Source organism: Balaenoptera borealis (assembly GCF_965194805.1).
Source record: "Balaenoptera borealis genome assembly, chromosome: X".
NCBI classification, from domain to species: Eukaryota; Metazoa; Chordata; class Mammalia; order Artiodactyla; family Balaenopteridae; genus Balaenoptera; species Balaenoptera borealis.
The window spans coordinates 87,454,114-87,470,360 of NC_138881.1; the positions used below are offsets into that span (position 1 = coordinate 87,454,114).

A 16,247-nucleotide genomic window follows, 5' to 3' on the forward strand; every position below is an offset into this window, starting at 1 on the left:
TAGATGTCATTTCCTTTGGGAAGCCTTTCCTGAATACCCACTTACCACCCCATTAAGCTTATTACCCCTGCTACCCACAGCATCCTTCATCACTCCTATTGTAGCTTTTATCAAATTTATATTGCAGTTTCCTATTCATTGGTCCATTTTCTCTGTTAGAATGTGAGCTGTTTGTGGAACAGAACTTATGTTCTTCATTTTTTTCTCAGATTCTTTCCTGGCTCATGCTAACAGTCACCTCTTATTATTTGTTCAATGCATGCGTATAAACCAGGCAGCCAATTCCATTTTTCTCCATAGCTCCAATTATTGAAAATTATTTTTTTAATTCAGCCAAAATTTGCTTCCCTCTACCTTCTATTCAAATGAGGATATACCTATGAAGCTAAGTGCTATTAATTTACTTGTCTGAATACTGACTTCGATAACTTGCCTTAGATCATATGTGATTATATATGTATATATATAAAAGCCTATTAGTCTTTCAAAACAAGCATGTAATAAAAATCGCAACATTATTTTCACATGTAGTATCTTTTTTAGCCCCCCTTACCACGTAATATCTTAAAAACTATGTCTCCTCAAACATGTTTTTGTATTGTCTTCCATAGCCAAATGTGGATTTAATATTTACACTATTAAATTCATCTTGCTAGATTCAGCACTCAACTCCAGAAGTGGAGATCATTTTGGATCCCTGCATATATATTTAAATATCTTGACATACTCTGACCTTGAAGTGCTCAGAGGCAGAAACTGGAAGCAAAGCAAATGTGCTAAAGTTGGATCCAAGTCCTTGTCCCCAGCTTCAAGCAGAAAATAATACTTTCTGGTTAACAGAAAATTTATTTTATGGTGGGGTTAAGATAAAGCCCATTTTTGGCAAAAAAAAAGGGTTTTGTCCTAAAAATTTTAAAAACCATTTACTAGAGCAGGTCACTGATAACTTCTCCAAGAATGCAGTCAACACCACACCTTTATCCCTCCCCCAACTTGCCACACCACCAATTTAAATGATTTACCCAGTATTGACTAAAATTTTAATTTTTGATGTGTGCAGCTAATTTTAATAAATAATTCACCTATTTATTTTGGAAAGATCATAGTAATTTGGTATCTTAGTGAATATTCTTACGATATATAGTTTGAATTCCCACCCTCCAGCTTTAAACGCAAAATGGACTTCTGCAAAAGAATTTACCAATTCTAAAAATGCTTATAATTCAGTTGAACTCATCTTGTACTTCCTGTGGAAAAAACTGCTACTTCTTTTTACATGTTCAGAAAAGAGAATTTGCCATTTTTGTGGCCAATTAACACTCTATTTGCTCTACTCTGGTTCTTCTTTCCCCTCTCCTTTCACTAGTACACCAGATGGATTTTTTAAAAAGAGGGGAAGTGATATTGTAACACCAATAATGTTATACCAACAGTCTTCTGGAAGAAAAGTTAATTTGAGGACCATCGAACTCCCCTTTGGACTATTCATTCAACCAGGTATGAGCCCAACAGTCATATTATGCTTCAGTTAATATTTACCATTTTATTCAAATCTCAAGAAAAAACAACCATTAAATGCCTTGCCTAAGTGCAGATAAATCACCATCTAAATTTATTTGCTTTTTGATAGGATTAACACATAAAGGGAATACTATAGCCTATTTTTCCTATTCCTGATGACTCCATGTTTGGATTTTGATGGTATTTCTACAAGGTCACACAGCAACTTGATGGTACAAATGAGACCAGAATCCTGGGGTTTAGATTCCCAGGCTACGACTCTTTATACTATACCATGATGACGCTCAAATGCTTACAGGAGGTGTTTATCATAAAACATAAAAAAAAGGAGCACCAGAGTAAAAAACATAATCAAAATGAAACAAGTTAAAGGTAATGCCCGGGCTTCCCTGGCAGCGCAGTGGTTAAGAATCTGCCTGCCAATGCAGGGGACACGTGTTCGAGCCCTGGTCCGGGAAGATCCCACATGCCGTGGAGCAACTAAGACCATGCACCACAACTACTGAGCCTGAACTCTAGAGCCCATGAGCCACAACTACTGAGCCCACGTGCCACAACTACTGAAGCCCATGGGACTAGAGCCCGTGCTCCGCAACAAGAGAAGCCACTGCAATGAGAAGCCTGCACACTGCAACAAAGAGTAGCCCCCGCTCGCCACAACTAGAGAAAGCCACACGCAGCAACGAAGACCCAATGCAGTCAAAAATAAATAATAAATAAATTTTAAATAAATAAATAAAGGTAATGCCCGCTCCTCACAGTCCTCTCCCACTTATAAATTCTTCCTTCTTCAGTTTCAAGTATTTAGCTGGTCATATTTTTCTAACTTAAAACTGAGCTCAAGTCTGAATATCAGCTTCTCCTAAGCTAGATGTAAGATAAATGAAACTATTAAAACTTTATAGTGTGATCCCCCAAGAGGTGCAAACTGTTTAATTATTTCCCCTCTCACTCCCAAAGTAAGATAATATCCAGCTGGGAAATGATCATTTACATAAAACAATATGTAGAAATTAAAACACTTTAATATAATATAAACATTTCCAGAATATAGACTGATTTTTTATCAGCACTTTTTTAGAGCTCTTTAAAACCATATATCATCTAAGTTTACTATAGACTGTTTCATTTTCCACTTTCAGAACTAGAAAATACAAAAATACACTGCAAATTAGATTTAACAAACAAACAAAAAATTAGTCTAAATCGCTTCACACGTTTTCCTTGGAGAAAACCAAGAAACATAAACAAACACACAATAACAACAATAAAATACCACCAACACTAACAGAAACCCAAACAAGGGATGGATTCTGTAATGCCTGGTAATTCTCTCATTTAAAATAAATTATCTCCCACAGGTAAGTAATTCACTATCACAGCAATTTGAAGAACAGGAGCAGAGACAACCTCATTAAGGGAAATTATACACAGGAAACATGTAATTTTTCTTTCACTTTAATAAATGAGGAAAAATAACTTGAGGAAAAGGCATATTAAATACTCTTACTTAACTTGGCTTTTGTTAGCGGTTAAAGTAACTGTCCACTTAGGAAAATTCAATAACATGAATTTAACAAAACCAAACTCTTCAACTTATTTCTTCAATTCAACCTTAAGGGAACAAAACTGAAAAGTTCAAAATCCAAGAGAAGACTCATCCTAAAGCACTGACACTTTTGTCTTTTCTTCAACAGGCTTCCTTTTCTCTTATGTTCTTATTGTGTTCTTAGGTTCTTCTTATGTTCTTCTTTCTCAGAGACTAGGTTTAGGCTTGTCTTTTCTTTCAATTCAATTTCAATTTTTACACACAAAAAACTAAGTTTTCCTGAACTGACACTGACTGTATTCACCTCTCCTTTTCTTCACTGGATGATCCTGTCTTTGTCTAAATTCCCCTATTCTTAACCGATTTCTCGTTGGGTAAACAAAGCTAAAAGTTCAAAATCCAAGAATAGACTCATCCCAAAGCATTTCCTCTTCCGTCTTTTCTTCAACAGATTTCTTTTTTTCTTTCTTGTGCTTATGTTCTTCCTTCTTAGAGGGAACGCCATGGCTTTTTTTCTTTTTTCGATGCTTAAGCTTTCCTGAACTGACTTTATCTCCCTCTCTTTTCCTTTCCTGGATGCTCTTGTCCTTGTCTAGATCTGTATCCCCATAACTCTTTTTCCTTTTATGCTTCGACTGCTCCTTCTCTGGCTTTTCTTCACCTTCCTCCAGGTGCCTTCTTCTCTTCTGATGTTTCCGCGTATGACTTGCTTCGTGGTCACTGGTATTGTTTTCTGAGGAGAGGTGCTTGTAAACTTCAGATTCTACACTGTATGGGCCAGAATTGTTTTCCTGCTGACTAAGGCTCAGGGGTACTGGTTTTTCTGGGAAATAGTCTCTGGTGGGTTGACAGTAGGTCATAGAGTCTAATCTCTGTTTGCTGTCATGAGCTGGTAAGCAATGAGGTAACTGGTTTTCCACTGCCTGTGAAATATTGGATGATCTTGGGTAATTCTGGAAAGTCTCAAATGGGAGTCTCTGCTCAAACATTCTATGTCTGGGTCTGGAATCAACCATTTCTCTGTATTTATGGGTTTCCACAGAGCTATCTCTTCCCTTTCTGAAACAAGTCTTTGGCTCTAGTCCTCTGGCTTTCTGCACTTTGATATAATCCTCAAGTTCATCTTGGAAAGAGTCATATGACCTCTTTGAATGAGCTGGTAACCAGTGATGTAATTGGCTTTCCACTGGTGAAGTACTGTATGGTCGTTGGGAGGTCTGAGAAGTCTCAAATGAAAATCTTCGCTCACACATTCTTGGTCTGGGTCCAGAATCAACTTCTCTGTACCCATGGGTTTCCACAGAGCTCTCGCTTATCCTTCTGAAACAAGTCTTTGGATCTAGTCCTCTGGCTTTCTGCACTTTGATATAATCTTCCAGTTCATCTTGGAAAGAGTCATATGTGTTCTTTGAGTGAGCTGGTAAGCAATGAGGTAACTGGTTTTCCATTGTTTGTGAAATATTGCATGATCCTGGGTATGTCCAGGAAGTCTCACATGGGAGTCTTTGTTCAAACATTCTATGTCTGGATCTGGAATCAACCGCTTCTCTGTACCTGCAGGTTTCCAAAGAAGTCTCTTCCATCTTTCTGAAACAAGTCTTTGGTTCTGGTCCTCTGGCTTTCTGTACTTTGATGTAATCTGTACTTTCATCTTGGTAAGAGTCTGGTGGCTTCTTTGGATTCTTCACTAGATTGGTAACAATGGATTCTCTGCAAACAAGACAGTAGAAAGTTCTTGTTACTAGATTATTTTATTTGGAATGTTTGCTTTGCTTTCAAAAATATTAGTTGAAAAAACAAATACAACAGAGGCCCAAACAAAATTTTAAAACCTACCTCAATATAAAAGCTATAAATTGTGACTTTTTGTATGTCAAAGAGAAGCAGCAGGGATAGTCAGATATCTCCTAAGCACCTCGCAATGTTTTACACATAAAAAAATTTTCAGGCCTGGGATGAAGGGAAAGATGGGTACAAAGAAGCAGACATATTTGACACTGCTGTAGTACTTAAAAATATAAGGCATGTTGGGATGTGTGGGAAAGGACCAATAATATTTAATGCCCTAAAGATGGTCTGATCTGAATGTCACATTGCTTTAAAAATTTTTGATTATTAGTTCCCTGTACAGATCTATAAATGTGACAGCTATTTATTCTGGAACCCTGAGATTTTAAAAAAGAGTCTAAATGAAGGTTAATTTGGTGAGTGAGACAACTTAGCTACTTAGTATTCAGACTCAATAATATAAATATTTTCCACTAAAATAATGTAACCGAAATAGTATGCTTTGATTTTAAAAGCAACAAAAAAAATATACAATAGTTAAGTGCCCCACTGCCCCACTACCTGACTTATCTGATCCCCAATTGTCCACTCAATCCTTTCCTCCTTAAAATAACAAAACAGATTGGAATAAATGTGTATTGAGCTCCTACTATGTGCCAGGTCAGGCACCTTGCACATATTTTTATATTTCATTATAACCACTTTATGTCAGAGCTGTCCAAAGTTACATACTTAGCAGAAAGATAGATCTGGTATTCCAATTCAGTTCTGTCTAACAACAAGACCTTCTTTCTTTTTTTTTTTCTTTTTTTTTAAACATCTTTATTGAAGTATAATTGCCTTACAATGGTGTGTTAGCTTCTGCTTTATAACAAAGTGAATCAGTTATACATATACAATATGTTCCCATATCTCTTCCCTCTTGCATCTCCCTCCCTCCCACCCTCCCCATCCCACCCCTCTAGGTGGTCACAAAGCACCGAGCTGATCTCCCTGTGCTATGCGGCTGCTTCCCACTAGCTATCTATTTTACATTTGGTAGTGTATATATGTCCATGACACTCTCTCACCCTGTCACATCTCACCCCTCCCCCTCCCCATATCCCCAAGTCCATTCTCTAGTAGGTCTGTGTCTTTATTCCAGTCTTGCCACTAGGTTCTTCATGGCTTTTTTTTTTCCTTAGATTCCGTATATATGTGTTAGCATACTGTATTTGTTTTTCTCTTTCTGACTTACTTCACTCTGTATGACAGACTCTAACTCCATCCACCTCATTACAAATACCTCCATTTCATTTCTTTTTATGGCTGAGTAATATTCCATTGTATATATGTGCCACATCTTCTTTATCCATTCATCTGTCGATGGACATTTAGGTTGCTTCCATGTCCTGGCTATTGTAAATAGAGCTGCAATGAACATTTTGGTACATGACTCTTTTTGAACTATGGGTTTCTCAGGGTATATGCCCAGTAGTGGGATTGCTGGATCGTATGGTAGTTCTATTTGTAGTTTTTTAAGGAACCTCCATACTGTTCTCCATAGTGGCTGTATCAATTTACATTCCCACCAACAGTGCAAGAGAGTTCCCTTTCCTCCACACCCTCTCCAGCATTTATTGTTTCTAGATTTTTTGATGATGGCCATTCTGACCGGTGTGAGATGATATCTCATTGTAGTTTTGATTCGCATTTCTCTAATGATTAATGATGTTGAGCATTCTTTCATGTGTCTGTTGGCAATCTGTTATGTCTTCTTTGGAGAAATGTCTATTTAGGTCTTCTGCCCATTTTTGGATTGGGTTGTTCGTCTTTTTGTTATTGAGCTGCATGAGCTGCTTGTAAATCTTGGAGATTAATCCTTTGTCAGTTGCTTCATTTGCAAATATTTTCTTCCATTCTGATGGTTGTCTTTTGGTCTTGTTTATGGTTTCCTTTGCTGTGCAAAAGCTTTGAAGTTTCATTAGGTCCCATTTGTTTATTTGTGTTCTTATTTCCATTTCTCTGGGAGCTGGGTCAAAAAGAATCTTGCTGTGATGTATGTCATAGAGTGTTCTGCCTATGTTTTCCTCTAAGAGTTTGATAGTGTCTGGTCTTACACTTAGGTCTTTAATCCATTTTGAGTTTATTTTTGTGCATGGTGTCAGGGAGTGTTCTAATTTCATACTTTTACATGTATCTGTCCAATTTTCCCAGCACCACTTATTGAAGAGGCTGTCTTTTCTCCACTGTATATGCTTGCCTCCTTTATCAAAGATAAGGTGACCATATGTGCGTGGGTTTATCTCTGGGCTTTCTATCCTGTTCCATTGATCAATATTTCTGTTTTTGTGCCAGTACCAAACTGTCTTGATTACTGTAGCTTTGTAATATAGTCTGAAGTCAGGGAGCCTGATGCCCCCAGCTCCATTTTTCGTTCTCAAGATTGCTTTGGCTATTCGGGGTCTTTTGTGTTTCCATACAAATTGTGAAATTTTTTGTTCTAGTTCTGTGAAAAATGCCAGTGGTAGTTTGATAGGGATTGCATTGAATCTGTAGATTGCTTTGGGTAGTAGAGTCATTTTCACAATGTTGATTCTTCCAATCCAGGAACATGGTATATCTTTCCATCTATTTGTATCATCTTTAATTTCTTTCATCAGTGTCTTATAATTTTCTGCATACAGGTCGTTTGTCTCCTTAGGTAGGTTTATCCCTAGATATTTTATTCTTTTTGTTGCAATGGTAAACGGGAGTGTTTTCTTAATTTCACTTTCAGATTTTTCGTCATTAGTGTATAGAAATGCAAGAGATTTCTGTGCATTAATTTTGTATCCTGCTACTTTACCAAATTCATTGATTAGCTCTAGGAGTTTTCTGGTGGCATCTTTAGGATTCTCTATGTATAGTATCATGTCATCTGCAAACAGTGACAGCTTTACTTCTTCTTTTCCGATTTGGATTCCTTTTATTTCTTTGTCTTCTCTGATTGCTGTGGCTAACACTTCCAAAACTATGTTGAATAATAGTGGTGAGAGTGGGCAACCTTGTCTTGTTCCTGATCTTAGTGGAAATGGTTTCAGTTTTTCACCATTGAGGACAATGTTGGCTGTGGGTTTGTCATATATGGCCTTTATTATGTTGAGGAAAGTTCCCTCTATGCCTACTTTCTGCAGGGCTTTTATCATAAATGGGTGTTGAATTTTGTCGAAAGCTTTCTCTGCATCTATTGAGATGATCATATGGTTTTTCTCCTTCAATTTGTTAATATGGTGTATCACATTGATTGATTTGCATATATTGAAGAATCCTTGCATTCCTGGGATAAACCCCACTTGATCATGGTGTATGATCCTTTTAATGTGCTGTTGGATTCTGTTTGCGAGTATTTTGTTGAGGATTTTTGCATCTATGTTCATCAGTGATATTGGCCAGTAGTTTTCTTTCTTTGTGACATCTTTGTCTGGTTTTGGTATCAGGGTGATGGTGGCCTCGTAGAATGAGTTTGGGAGTGTTCCTCCCTCTGCAATATTTTGGAAGAGTTTGAGAAGGATAGGTGTTAGCTCTTCTCTAAATGTTTGATAGAATTCACCTGTGAAGCCATCTGTTCCTGGGCTTTTGTTTGTTGGAAGGTTTTTAATCACAGTTTCAATTTCAGTGCTTGTGATTGGTCTGCTCATATTTTCTATTTCTTCCTGGTTCAGTCTCGGCAGTTTGTGCATTTCTAAGAATCTGTCCATTTCTTCCAGGTTGTCCATTTTATTGGCGTAGAGTTGCTTGTAGTAATCTCTCATGATCTTTTGTATTTCTGCAGTGTCAGTGGTTACTTCTCCTTTTTCATTTCTAATTCTATTGATTTGAGTCTTCTCCCTTTTTCTCTTGATGAGTCTGGCTAATCATTTATCAATTTTGTTTATCTTCTCAAAGAACCAGCTTTTAGTTTTATTGATCTTTGCTATTGTTTCCTTCATTTCTTTTTCATTTATTTCTGACCTGATCTTTATGATTTCTTTCCTTCTGCTAGCTTTGGGGTTTTTTTGTTCTTCTTTCTCTAATTGCTTTAGGTGCAAGGTTAGGTTGTTTATTCGAGATGTTTCCTGTTTCTTGAGGTAGGCTTGTATTGCTATAAACTTCCCTCTTAACACTGCTTTTGCTGCGTCCCATAGGTTTTGGGTCGTTGTATCTCCATTGTCATTTGTTTCTAGGTATTTTTTGATTTCCCCTTTGATTTCTTCAGTGATCACTTCGTTATTAAGTAGTGTATTGTGTAGCCTCCATGTGTTTGTATTTTTTACACATCTTTTCCTGTAATTGATATCTAGTCTCATGGCATTGTGGTCGGAAAAGATACTTGATACAATTTCAATTTTCTTATATTTACCAAGGCTTGATTTGTGACCCAATATATGATCTATCCTGGAGAATGTTCCATGAGCACTTGAGAAAAATGTGTATTCTCTTGTTTTTGGGTGGAATGTCCTATAAATATCAATTAAGTCCATCTTGTTTAATGTATCATTTAAAGCTTGTGTTTCCTTATTTATTTTCATTTTGGATGATCTGTCCATTGGTGAAAGTGGGGTGTTAAAGTCCCCTACTATGATTGTGTTGCTGTCAATTTCCCCTTTTATGGCTGTTAGTATTTGCCTTATGTATTGAGGTGCTCCTATGTTGGGTGCATAAATATTTACAATTGTTATACCTTCCTCTTGGATCGATCCCTTGATCATTATATAGTGTCCTTCTTTGTCTCTTATAATATTCTTTATTTTAAAGTCTATTTTGTCTGATATGAGAATTGCTACTCCAGCTTTCTTTTGATTTCCATTTGCATGGAATATCTTTTTCCATCCCCTCACTTTCAGTCTGTATGTGTCTCTAGGTCTGAAGTGGGTCTCTTGTAGACAGCATATATATGGGTCTTGTTTTTGTATCCATTCAGCCAGCCTGTGTCTTTTGGTGGGAGCATTTAATCCATTTACATTCAAGGTAATTATCGATATGTATGTTCCTATTCCCATTTTCTTAAATGTTTTGGGTTTGTTATTGTAGGTGTTTTCCTTCTCTTGTGTTTCTTGCCTAGAGAAGTTCCTTTAGAATTTGTTGTAAAGCTGGTTTGGTGGTGCTGAACTCTCACAGCTTTTGCTTGTCTGTAAAGGTTTTAATTTCTCCATCATATCTGAATGAGATCCTTGCTGGGTAGAGTAATCTTGGTTGTAGGCTCTTCTCCTTCATCACTTTAAGTATATCCTGCCAGTCCCTTCTGGCTTGCAGAGTTTCTGCTGAAAGATCAGATGTTAACCTTATGGGGATTCCCTTGTGTGTTATTTGTTTTTTTTCCCTTGCTGCCTTTAATATGTTTTCCTTATATTTAATTTTTGACAGTTTGATTAATATGTGTCTTGGCGTGTTTCTCCTTGGGTTTATCCTGTATGGGACTCTCTGTGCTTCCTGGACTTGATTAACTATTTCCTTTCCCATATTAGGGAAGTTTTCAACTATAATCTCTTCAAATATTTTCTCAGTCCCTTTCTTTTCCTCTTCTTCTTCTGGGACCCCTATAATTCGAATGTTGGTGCGTTTAATGTCGTCCCAGAGGTCTCTGAGACTGTCCTCAGTTCTTTGCATTCTTTTTTCTTTATCCTGCTCTGCAGTAGTTATTTCCACCATTTTATCTTCCAGGTCACTTATCCTTTCTTCTGCCTCAGTTATTCTGCTATTGATCCCATCTAGAGTATTTTTAATTTCATTTATTGTGTTTTTCATCGTTGCTTGGCTCCGCTTTAGTTCTTCTACGTCCTTGTTAAATGTTTCTTGCATTTTGTCTATTCTATTTCCAAGATTTTGGATCATCCTTACTATCATTATTCTGAATTCTTTTTCAGGTAGACTACCTATTTCCTCTTCATTTGTTCGGTCTGGTGTGTTTTGACCCTGCTCCTTCATCTGCTGTGTGTTTTTCTGTCGTCTCATTTTGCTTATCTTACTGTGTTTGGGGTCTCCTTTTCACAGGCTGCAGGTTCGTAGTTCCCGTTGTTTTTGGTATCTGTCCCCAGTGGGTAAGTTTGGTTCAGTGGGTTGTGTAGGCTTCCTGGTGGAGGGGACTATTGCCTGTGTTCTGGTGGATGAGGTTGAATCTTGTCTTTCTGGTGGGTACGTCCACGTCTGGTGGTGTGTTTTGGGGTGTCTGTGGCCTTATGATATTAGGCAGCCTCCCTGCTAATGGATGGGGCTGTGTTCCTGTCTTGCTAGTTGTTTGGCATAGGGTGTCCAGCCCTGTAGCTTGCTGGTCGTTGAGTGAAGCTGGGTCTTGATGTTGAGATGGAGATCTCTGAGAGATTTTTGCCGTTTGGTATTACGTGGAGCTGGTAGGTCTCTTGTGGACCAGTGTCCTGAAGTTGGCTCTCCCACCTCAGAGGCACAGCCCTGATGCCTGGCTGGAGCACCAAGAGCCTTTCATCCACACAGCTCAGAATATAAGGGAGAAAAAAATAGAAAGATAAAAAGAGGATAAAATAAAATAAAACAAAGCTATTATAATAAAAAATAAGAAAAAAATTATCAAGAGTAAATGTACTCAGAAAAAAATTTTTTTTTAATTTTTAAAAATAGATTTATTAATTTTTTATAGTAAAAAATAAGAAAAAAATTTTTAAGAAAAATATTTATTAAGAAAAAATTTTTTTAATTTTTTAAAATAAAAAATATGAAAAAACTTATTAAAAAAATTTTTAATTTCTAAAATAGAAAATACGGAAAAAATTATTAAGAAAGCATATATTAGGAAAAAAAAATTTTTTTAAGTAAAAAAAAAAAAAAAAAAAAAATGGACGGATCTAACCCTAGGACTGATGGTGAAAGCAAAGCTATACAGACAAAATCTCACCCAGAAGCATACACATATACACTCACAAAAAAAGGAAAAGGGGAAATTAATATATCCTGCTCCTAAAGTCCACCTTTTGAATTTGGGATGATTCGTTGTCTATTCAGGTATTCAACAGATGCAGGCACATCAAGTTGTTTGTGGAGCTTTAATCCGCTGCTTCTGAGGCTGCTGGGGGAGATTTCCCTTTCTCTTCTTTGTTCGTACAGCTCTCAGCGTTCAGCTTTGGATTTGGACCCGCCTCTGCATGTACGTCGCCTGAGGGCGTCCGTTCCCCGCCCAGACAGAACGGGGTTAAAGGAGCAGCTGCTTCGGGGGCTCTGGCTCACCCAGGCCACGGGGAGGGAGCGGTACGGAGGAGGCGGGGCGAGCCTGCGGCGTCAGAGGCATCGTGACGTTGCAGCAGCCTGAGGCGCGCCTTGTGTTCTCCCGGGGAAGTTGTCCCCGGATCACGGGAGACTGGCAGTGGCGAGCTGCACCAGCTCCCGGGAGGGGCAGTGTGGAGAGTGACCTGTGCTCGCACACAGGCTTCTTGGTGGCGGCAGCAGCAGCCTTAGCATTTCCTACCAGTCTCTGGGGTCCGCGCTGATGGCCGCGGCTCGCGCCCGTCTCTGGGGTCCGCGCTGTTAGCCGCGGCTCGCGCCCGCCTCTGGAGTTCGTCTAGGCGGCGCTCTGAATCCCCTCTCCTTGCGCGCCGTGAAACAAAGAGGCAAGAAAAAGTCTCTTGCCTCTTCGGCGGCTGCAGACCTCCTCTCCGGCTCCCTCCTGGCTCGCCGTGGCACGCCAACCCCTTCAGGCTGTGTTCACGCCGCCAACCCCAGTCCTCTCCCTGCGATCCGACTGAAGCCCGAGCCTCAGCTCCCAGCCCCGCCTGCCCCAGCGGGTGAGCAGACAAGCCTCTCGGGCTGGTGAGCGCTGCTCGGCGCTGAGCCTCTATGCGGGAATCTCTCCGTTTTTCCCTCTGCGCCCCTGTTGCTGTGGGATCCGCGCTGATAGCCATGCGGCTTGCACCCGTCTCTGGATTTCGTTTAGGCAGCGCTCTGAATCCCCTCTCCTTGCACGCCGCGAAACAAAGAGGCAAGAAAAAGTCTCTTGCCTCTTCGGCAGCTGCAGACTTTTTCCCGGACTCCCTCCCGGCTAGCACCAAAGCCCGAGCCTCAGCTCCCAGCCCCCGCCCGCCCCGGCGAGTGAGCAGACAAGCCTCTCGGGCTGGTGAGTGCTGGTTGGCGCCGAGCCTCTGTGCGGGAGTCTCTCCGCTTTGCCCTCCGCACCCCTGTGGCTGCGCTCTCCTCCGCGGCTCCGAAGCTTCCCCCCTCTGCCACCCGCAGTCTCTGCCCGCAAAGGGGCTTCCTAGTGCCTGGAAACCTTTCCTCCTTCACGGCTCCCTCCCACTGGCACAGGTCCCCTGTCCCTATTCTTTTGTCTCTGTTATTTCTTTTTTCTTTTACCCTACCCAAGTACGTGGGGATTTTCTTGCCTTTTGGGAGGTCTGACGTCTTCTGCCAGCGTTCAGTGGGTGTTCTGTAGGAGCAGTTCCACGTGTAGATGTATTTCTACTGTATCTGTGGGAAGGAAGGTGATCTCCGCGTCTTACTCTTCCGCCATCTTGCCCCTACTCCAAGACCTTCTTTCTTAACCACTATACCTCATTGGAAGGATGATGACTGGATCACTGAATCTCTGGAACTAGCCAACCTTCCAGGGATTACAGGGATTATTTGAATTTATATGGTTAGCCTGAGAATGATCCTTTAGCATCTTTCTAAAGAAGGACAATGCTGTCTGGTCAGGAGGGGTGCCAGTTAGCCAGCTCTGTCAGTTACTATCATGGCTAGAGAACTCCCTGGGGGATGGAACTAGCATACAATATGTTACAAATATCACCAACCATACCCAGGATCAACTCTTAGGGAAATAAATGCCTAGAAAGTTTGTAAAGTACATGCAAAGGTACTTGACAGAAGCCCTAGTCTTTGGTATCATAGGAGCATTTTGGCAAGAAATACTTACTTAATTTGATGTTCACTTCCTTGCATATGGGACCGGAACATTTCTAAAGATGTAAAGGTGATATTACAAATATGACAAACGTAGGTCTTCATACTAAATGCTGAAAAAACAGAGTTCAAGTTAAGAAGGTCAATAGGAATACACTTCAAATCACATAGCTGGACAGGAATTTACTAGAGATCATCTACTTGAACTTTCCCAATTTAAAGCTAAGGCCCAGAGAGGTCAAATGACTTGGTCAAAGTCACACAGCGTTAGTAAGAGAGAGAGCCTCTCAGAGCCCATGTCTCTTAATTTAAAGTCCAAAATTTTTCACACTACACCACACTGCCTCTCTAGCCTTGGCCTCTTTCCTAAGAAACTGCTATCTGCCTGTTTATTGTTGCTACATGAAAGTACAACAGACACTTCAAATTTAGCATGCCCAATCAATCTTTGCCTCTTAATCCCTCAACCAACCTCTTTTTTGTTTGCCCCTATTTCTCTTTCTACCCAACTAAAACTTGAAACATCCCAAAATATTAAAAACAAATAAAAGCAAATTCTTACTCTCTTACCTGAAATCACTGTAGTGCATTAGTTTACCAAAAGTTACCACAGGCAGATTTTAGAAAGGAGAGAGGTTCAGTGAGCCCCACTCTCAGGATAAATGTTGAAAGCAAAATTCTAAAACAAAACTGCTAGTTACCACTTCATAAGAGTCAAGAACTATAGAATAGATATACTAGCTACCTCTCTATTCTGATTCATAGGTAGAACAGGAAGCAGGTAACAGATTAAGTCTTATTTTCTTAATCTTATTATCCTTCCACTTTCTCTTTGGTCTGAAGAAGCAAATTAATAAATTTCATAAGCTAAATATAAAAACAATCCCACCCTAAGGAAGAGACAATAAACTGATGGCTGCAGAGATTTTTAGGGTCAGGCAAGACCATCTTCTTTTAAATCAAACAGCAACTTAATCATTTAAGGCCACTAAATTAATTATTACTAAGTGTATTGGCCTTGTCTAAGCAAAGATTATTCATAGAAACAGGAGATTATTGTCAAGGAGAAAGAAAGATTTTGACTTTGAAGAACATGAGGACTATGTTCATTATTGACATATACTCTATGGTGGGCCCAGGAGAGCTCAGCCAGTTATGTCAAAGTCTAAATAAATAATTCTTCAAAACTATCCTCTTTTCCTGTGCTCTGATTTTGTGCTTGCCAAGTCACTTCTGATTATAATTTGGTTTCCCATATTACTGATACAAAAAAGAGGATACCCTAGATGATAGATATTTTTTTTAAAAACCTGGGAACTGGAAATATATATTTCTCCTCCTACCATAAATCAATACCAGAATGACAGTGTATTGAACTACAATGTTTCTCAGCCTTCTCTGGTAAGAATCACCTGGAGTGTGAGTTTAAAATATAGATCCCCAGACCCCCTCCTCTGGAGAATATGATTCACTGGGACAGGGATGTGTATTTTAACAATACCCCAGCTAATTATTGTCAGAGAATGTGTGGAAAAAACCACTAAGGGAATACCTTTCCAGTTCCTTGGTTATTTATCTGCATCTTCCAATTTTGTTTTTGGTTTGAGGATCCCTGATTTGAGGCTGATCACCTCTGAAGACTCTGGACTTCCTGCGAAGCTGAGGACTAAATCCAGGACTCTGCATGCTCATAACAACCCTTTTCAGGAAATTATTACTAACCCTACTTAACAGGTTGGAAAATTAAGGCTCAGATTCACTTGGCCAATACCATGTATTTTGAGGGCACCCAAGTTATGCAAGATAAGCAGGAATCCTGGTTTCCTCTAGACTAGTGGTTCTTAATGTTAGTTACACATTGGAAGCTTGTGGAGAACTCTAAAAATATTCATGTTACAGCTCCACATAAGACTAATTTAATCAGAATCTCTAGGGGTAGAACCAGGCTTTCTTACTTTTTGAAAGCACTCTAGATGATTTTTCTGTGCAGCCACTGTTGAGCACCACTGCCTAGATTATCGAGTCAATGATCTTCATTATGATTATAAACTCAGATTATATTCAGAGGTTTTACATATTTGTTTAGTGCTTATAGAGTATATTGTATATAATGTTCTCCTCAGTTCCTCCTTGGTTTCTTCACAATTTAGACCAGAAGATTATAATATAGGCAATATAGTAGTTTAGAGGAGCTGCAGGTCACATATGAAAGATCCAGAGGCAGTTCTGGAACTATGGTCTGCTTCCTATTACCTTAGCCCTTGTCTTTTTCACACACTGATATTCTTTATCTTTTTCTAGGATATAGACATCTCAGAAAATAATATATAAAAATGGTGTAAACCCTTTCTGTGAAGACATGAAGTCTATTTATTGGCCCCAAGATCAAAATTCCTGGTCTGATCCTACTGAAACCTGCCTCTACTATGTTCCTTACACTGTCCATTCTCCTATCTGAGTCTGCTCCTTGGGCCTGTCAAGTTTTGCTCCCCTCAGCCCTGCTAAGATTCCCTGTTTCTGACTTCAC

The 16,247-nt window shown here is 39.3% G+C and overlaps 1 protein-coding gene across 7 annotated transcripts in view; it reads right to left on the bottom strand.

The window, feature by feature from the left end:
* Positions 1–2,419: 2,419 nt before the first annotated feature.
* The window catches only part of ZMAT1 (zinc finger matrin-type 1), a 55,976-nt gene continuing 42,148 nt past the window's right edge, over positions 2,420–16,247 (bottom strand). For all 7 annotated transcript variants that reach the window (XM_082376456.1, XM_082376461.1, XM_082376455.1 and 4 more), the window contains 2 exons: positions 13,734–13,833; positions 2,420–4,780 (listed from right to left, as the gene is read on the bottom strand). In XM_082376456.1, coding sequence (XP_082232582.1) covers positions 3,463–4,780; positions 13,734–13,833 — 1,418 coding nt within the window. In that variant the 3' untranslated portion in view covers positions 2,420–3,462. The remainder of the gene's footprint in view (positions 4,781–13,733; positions 13,834–16,247) is intronic.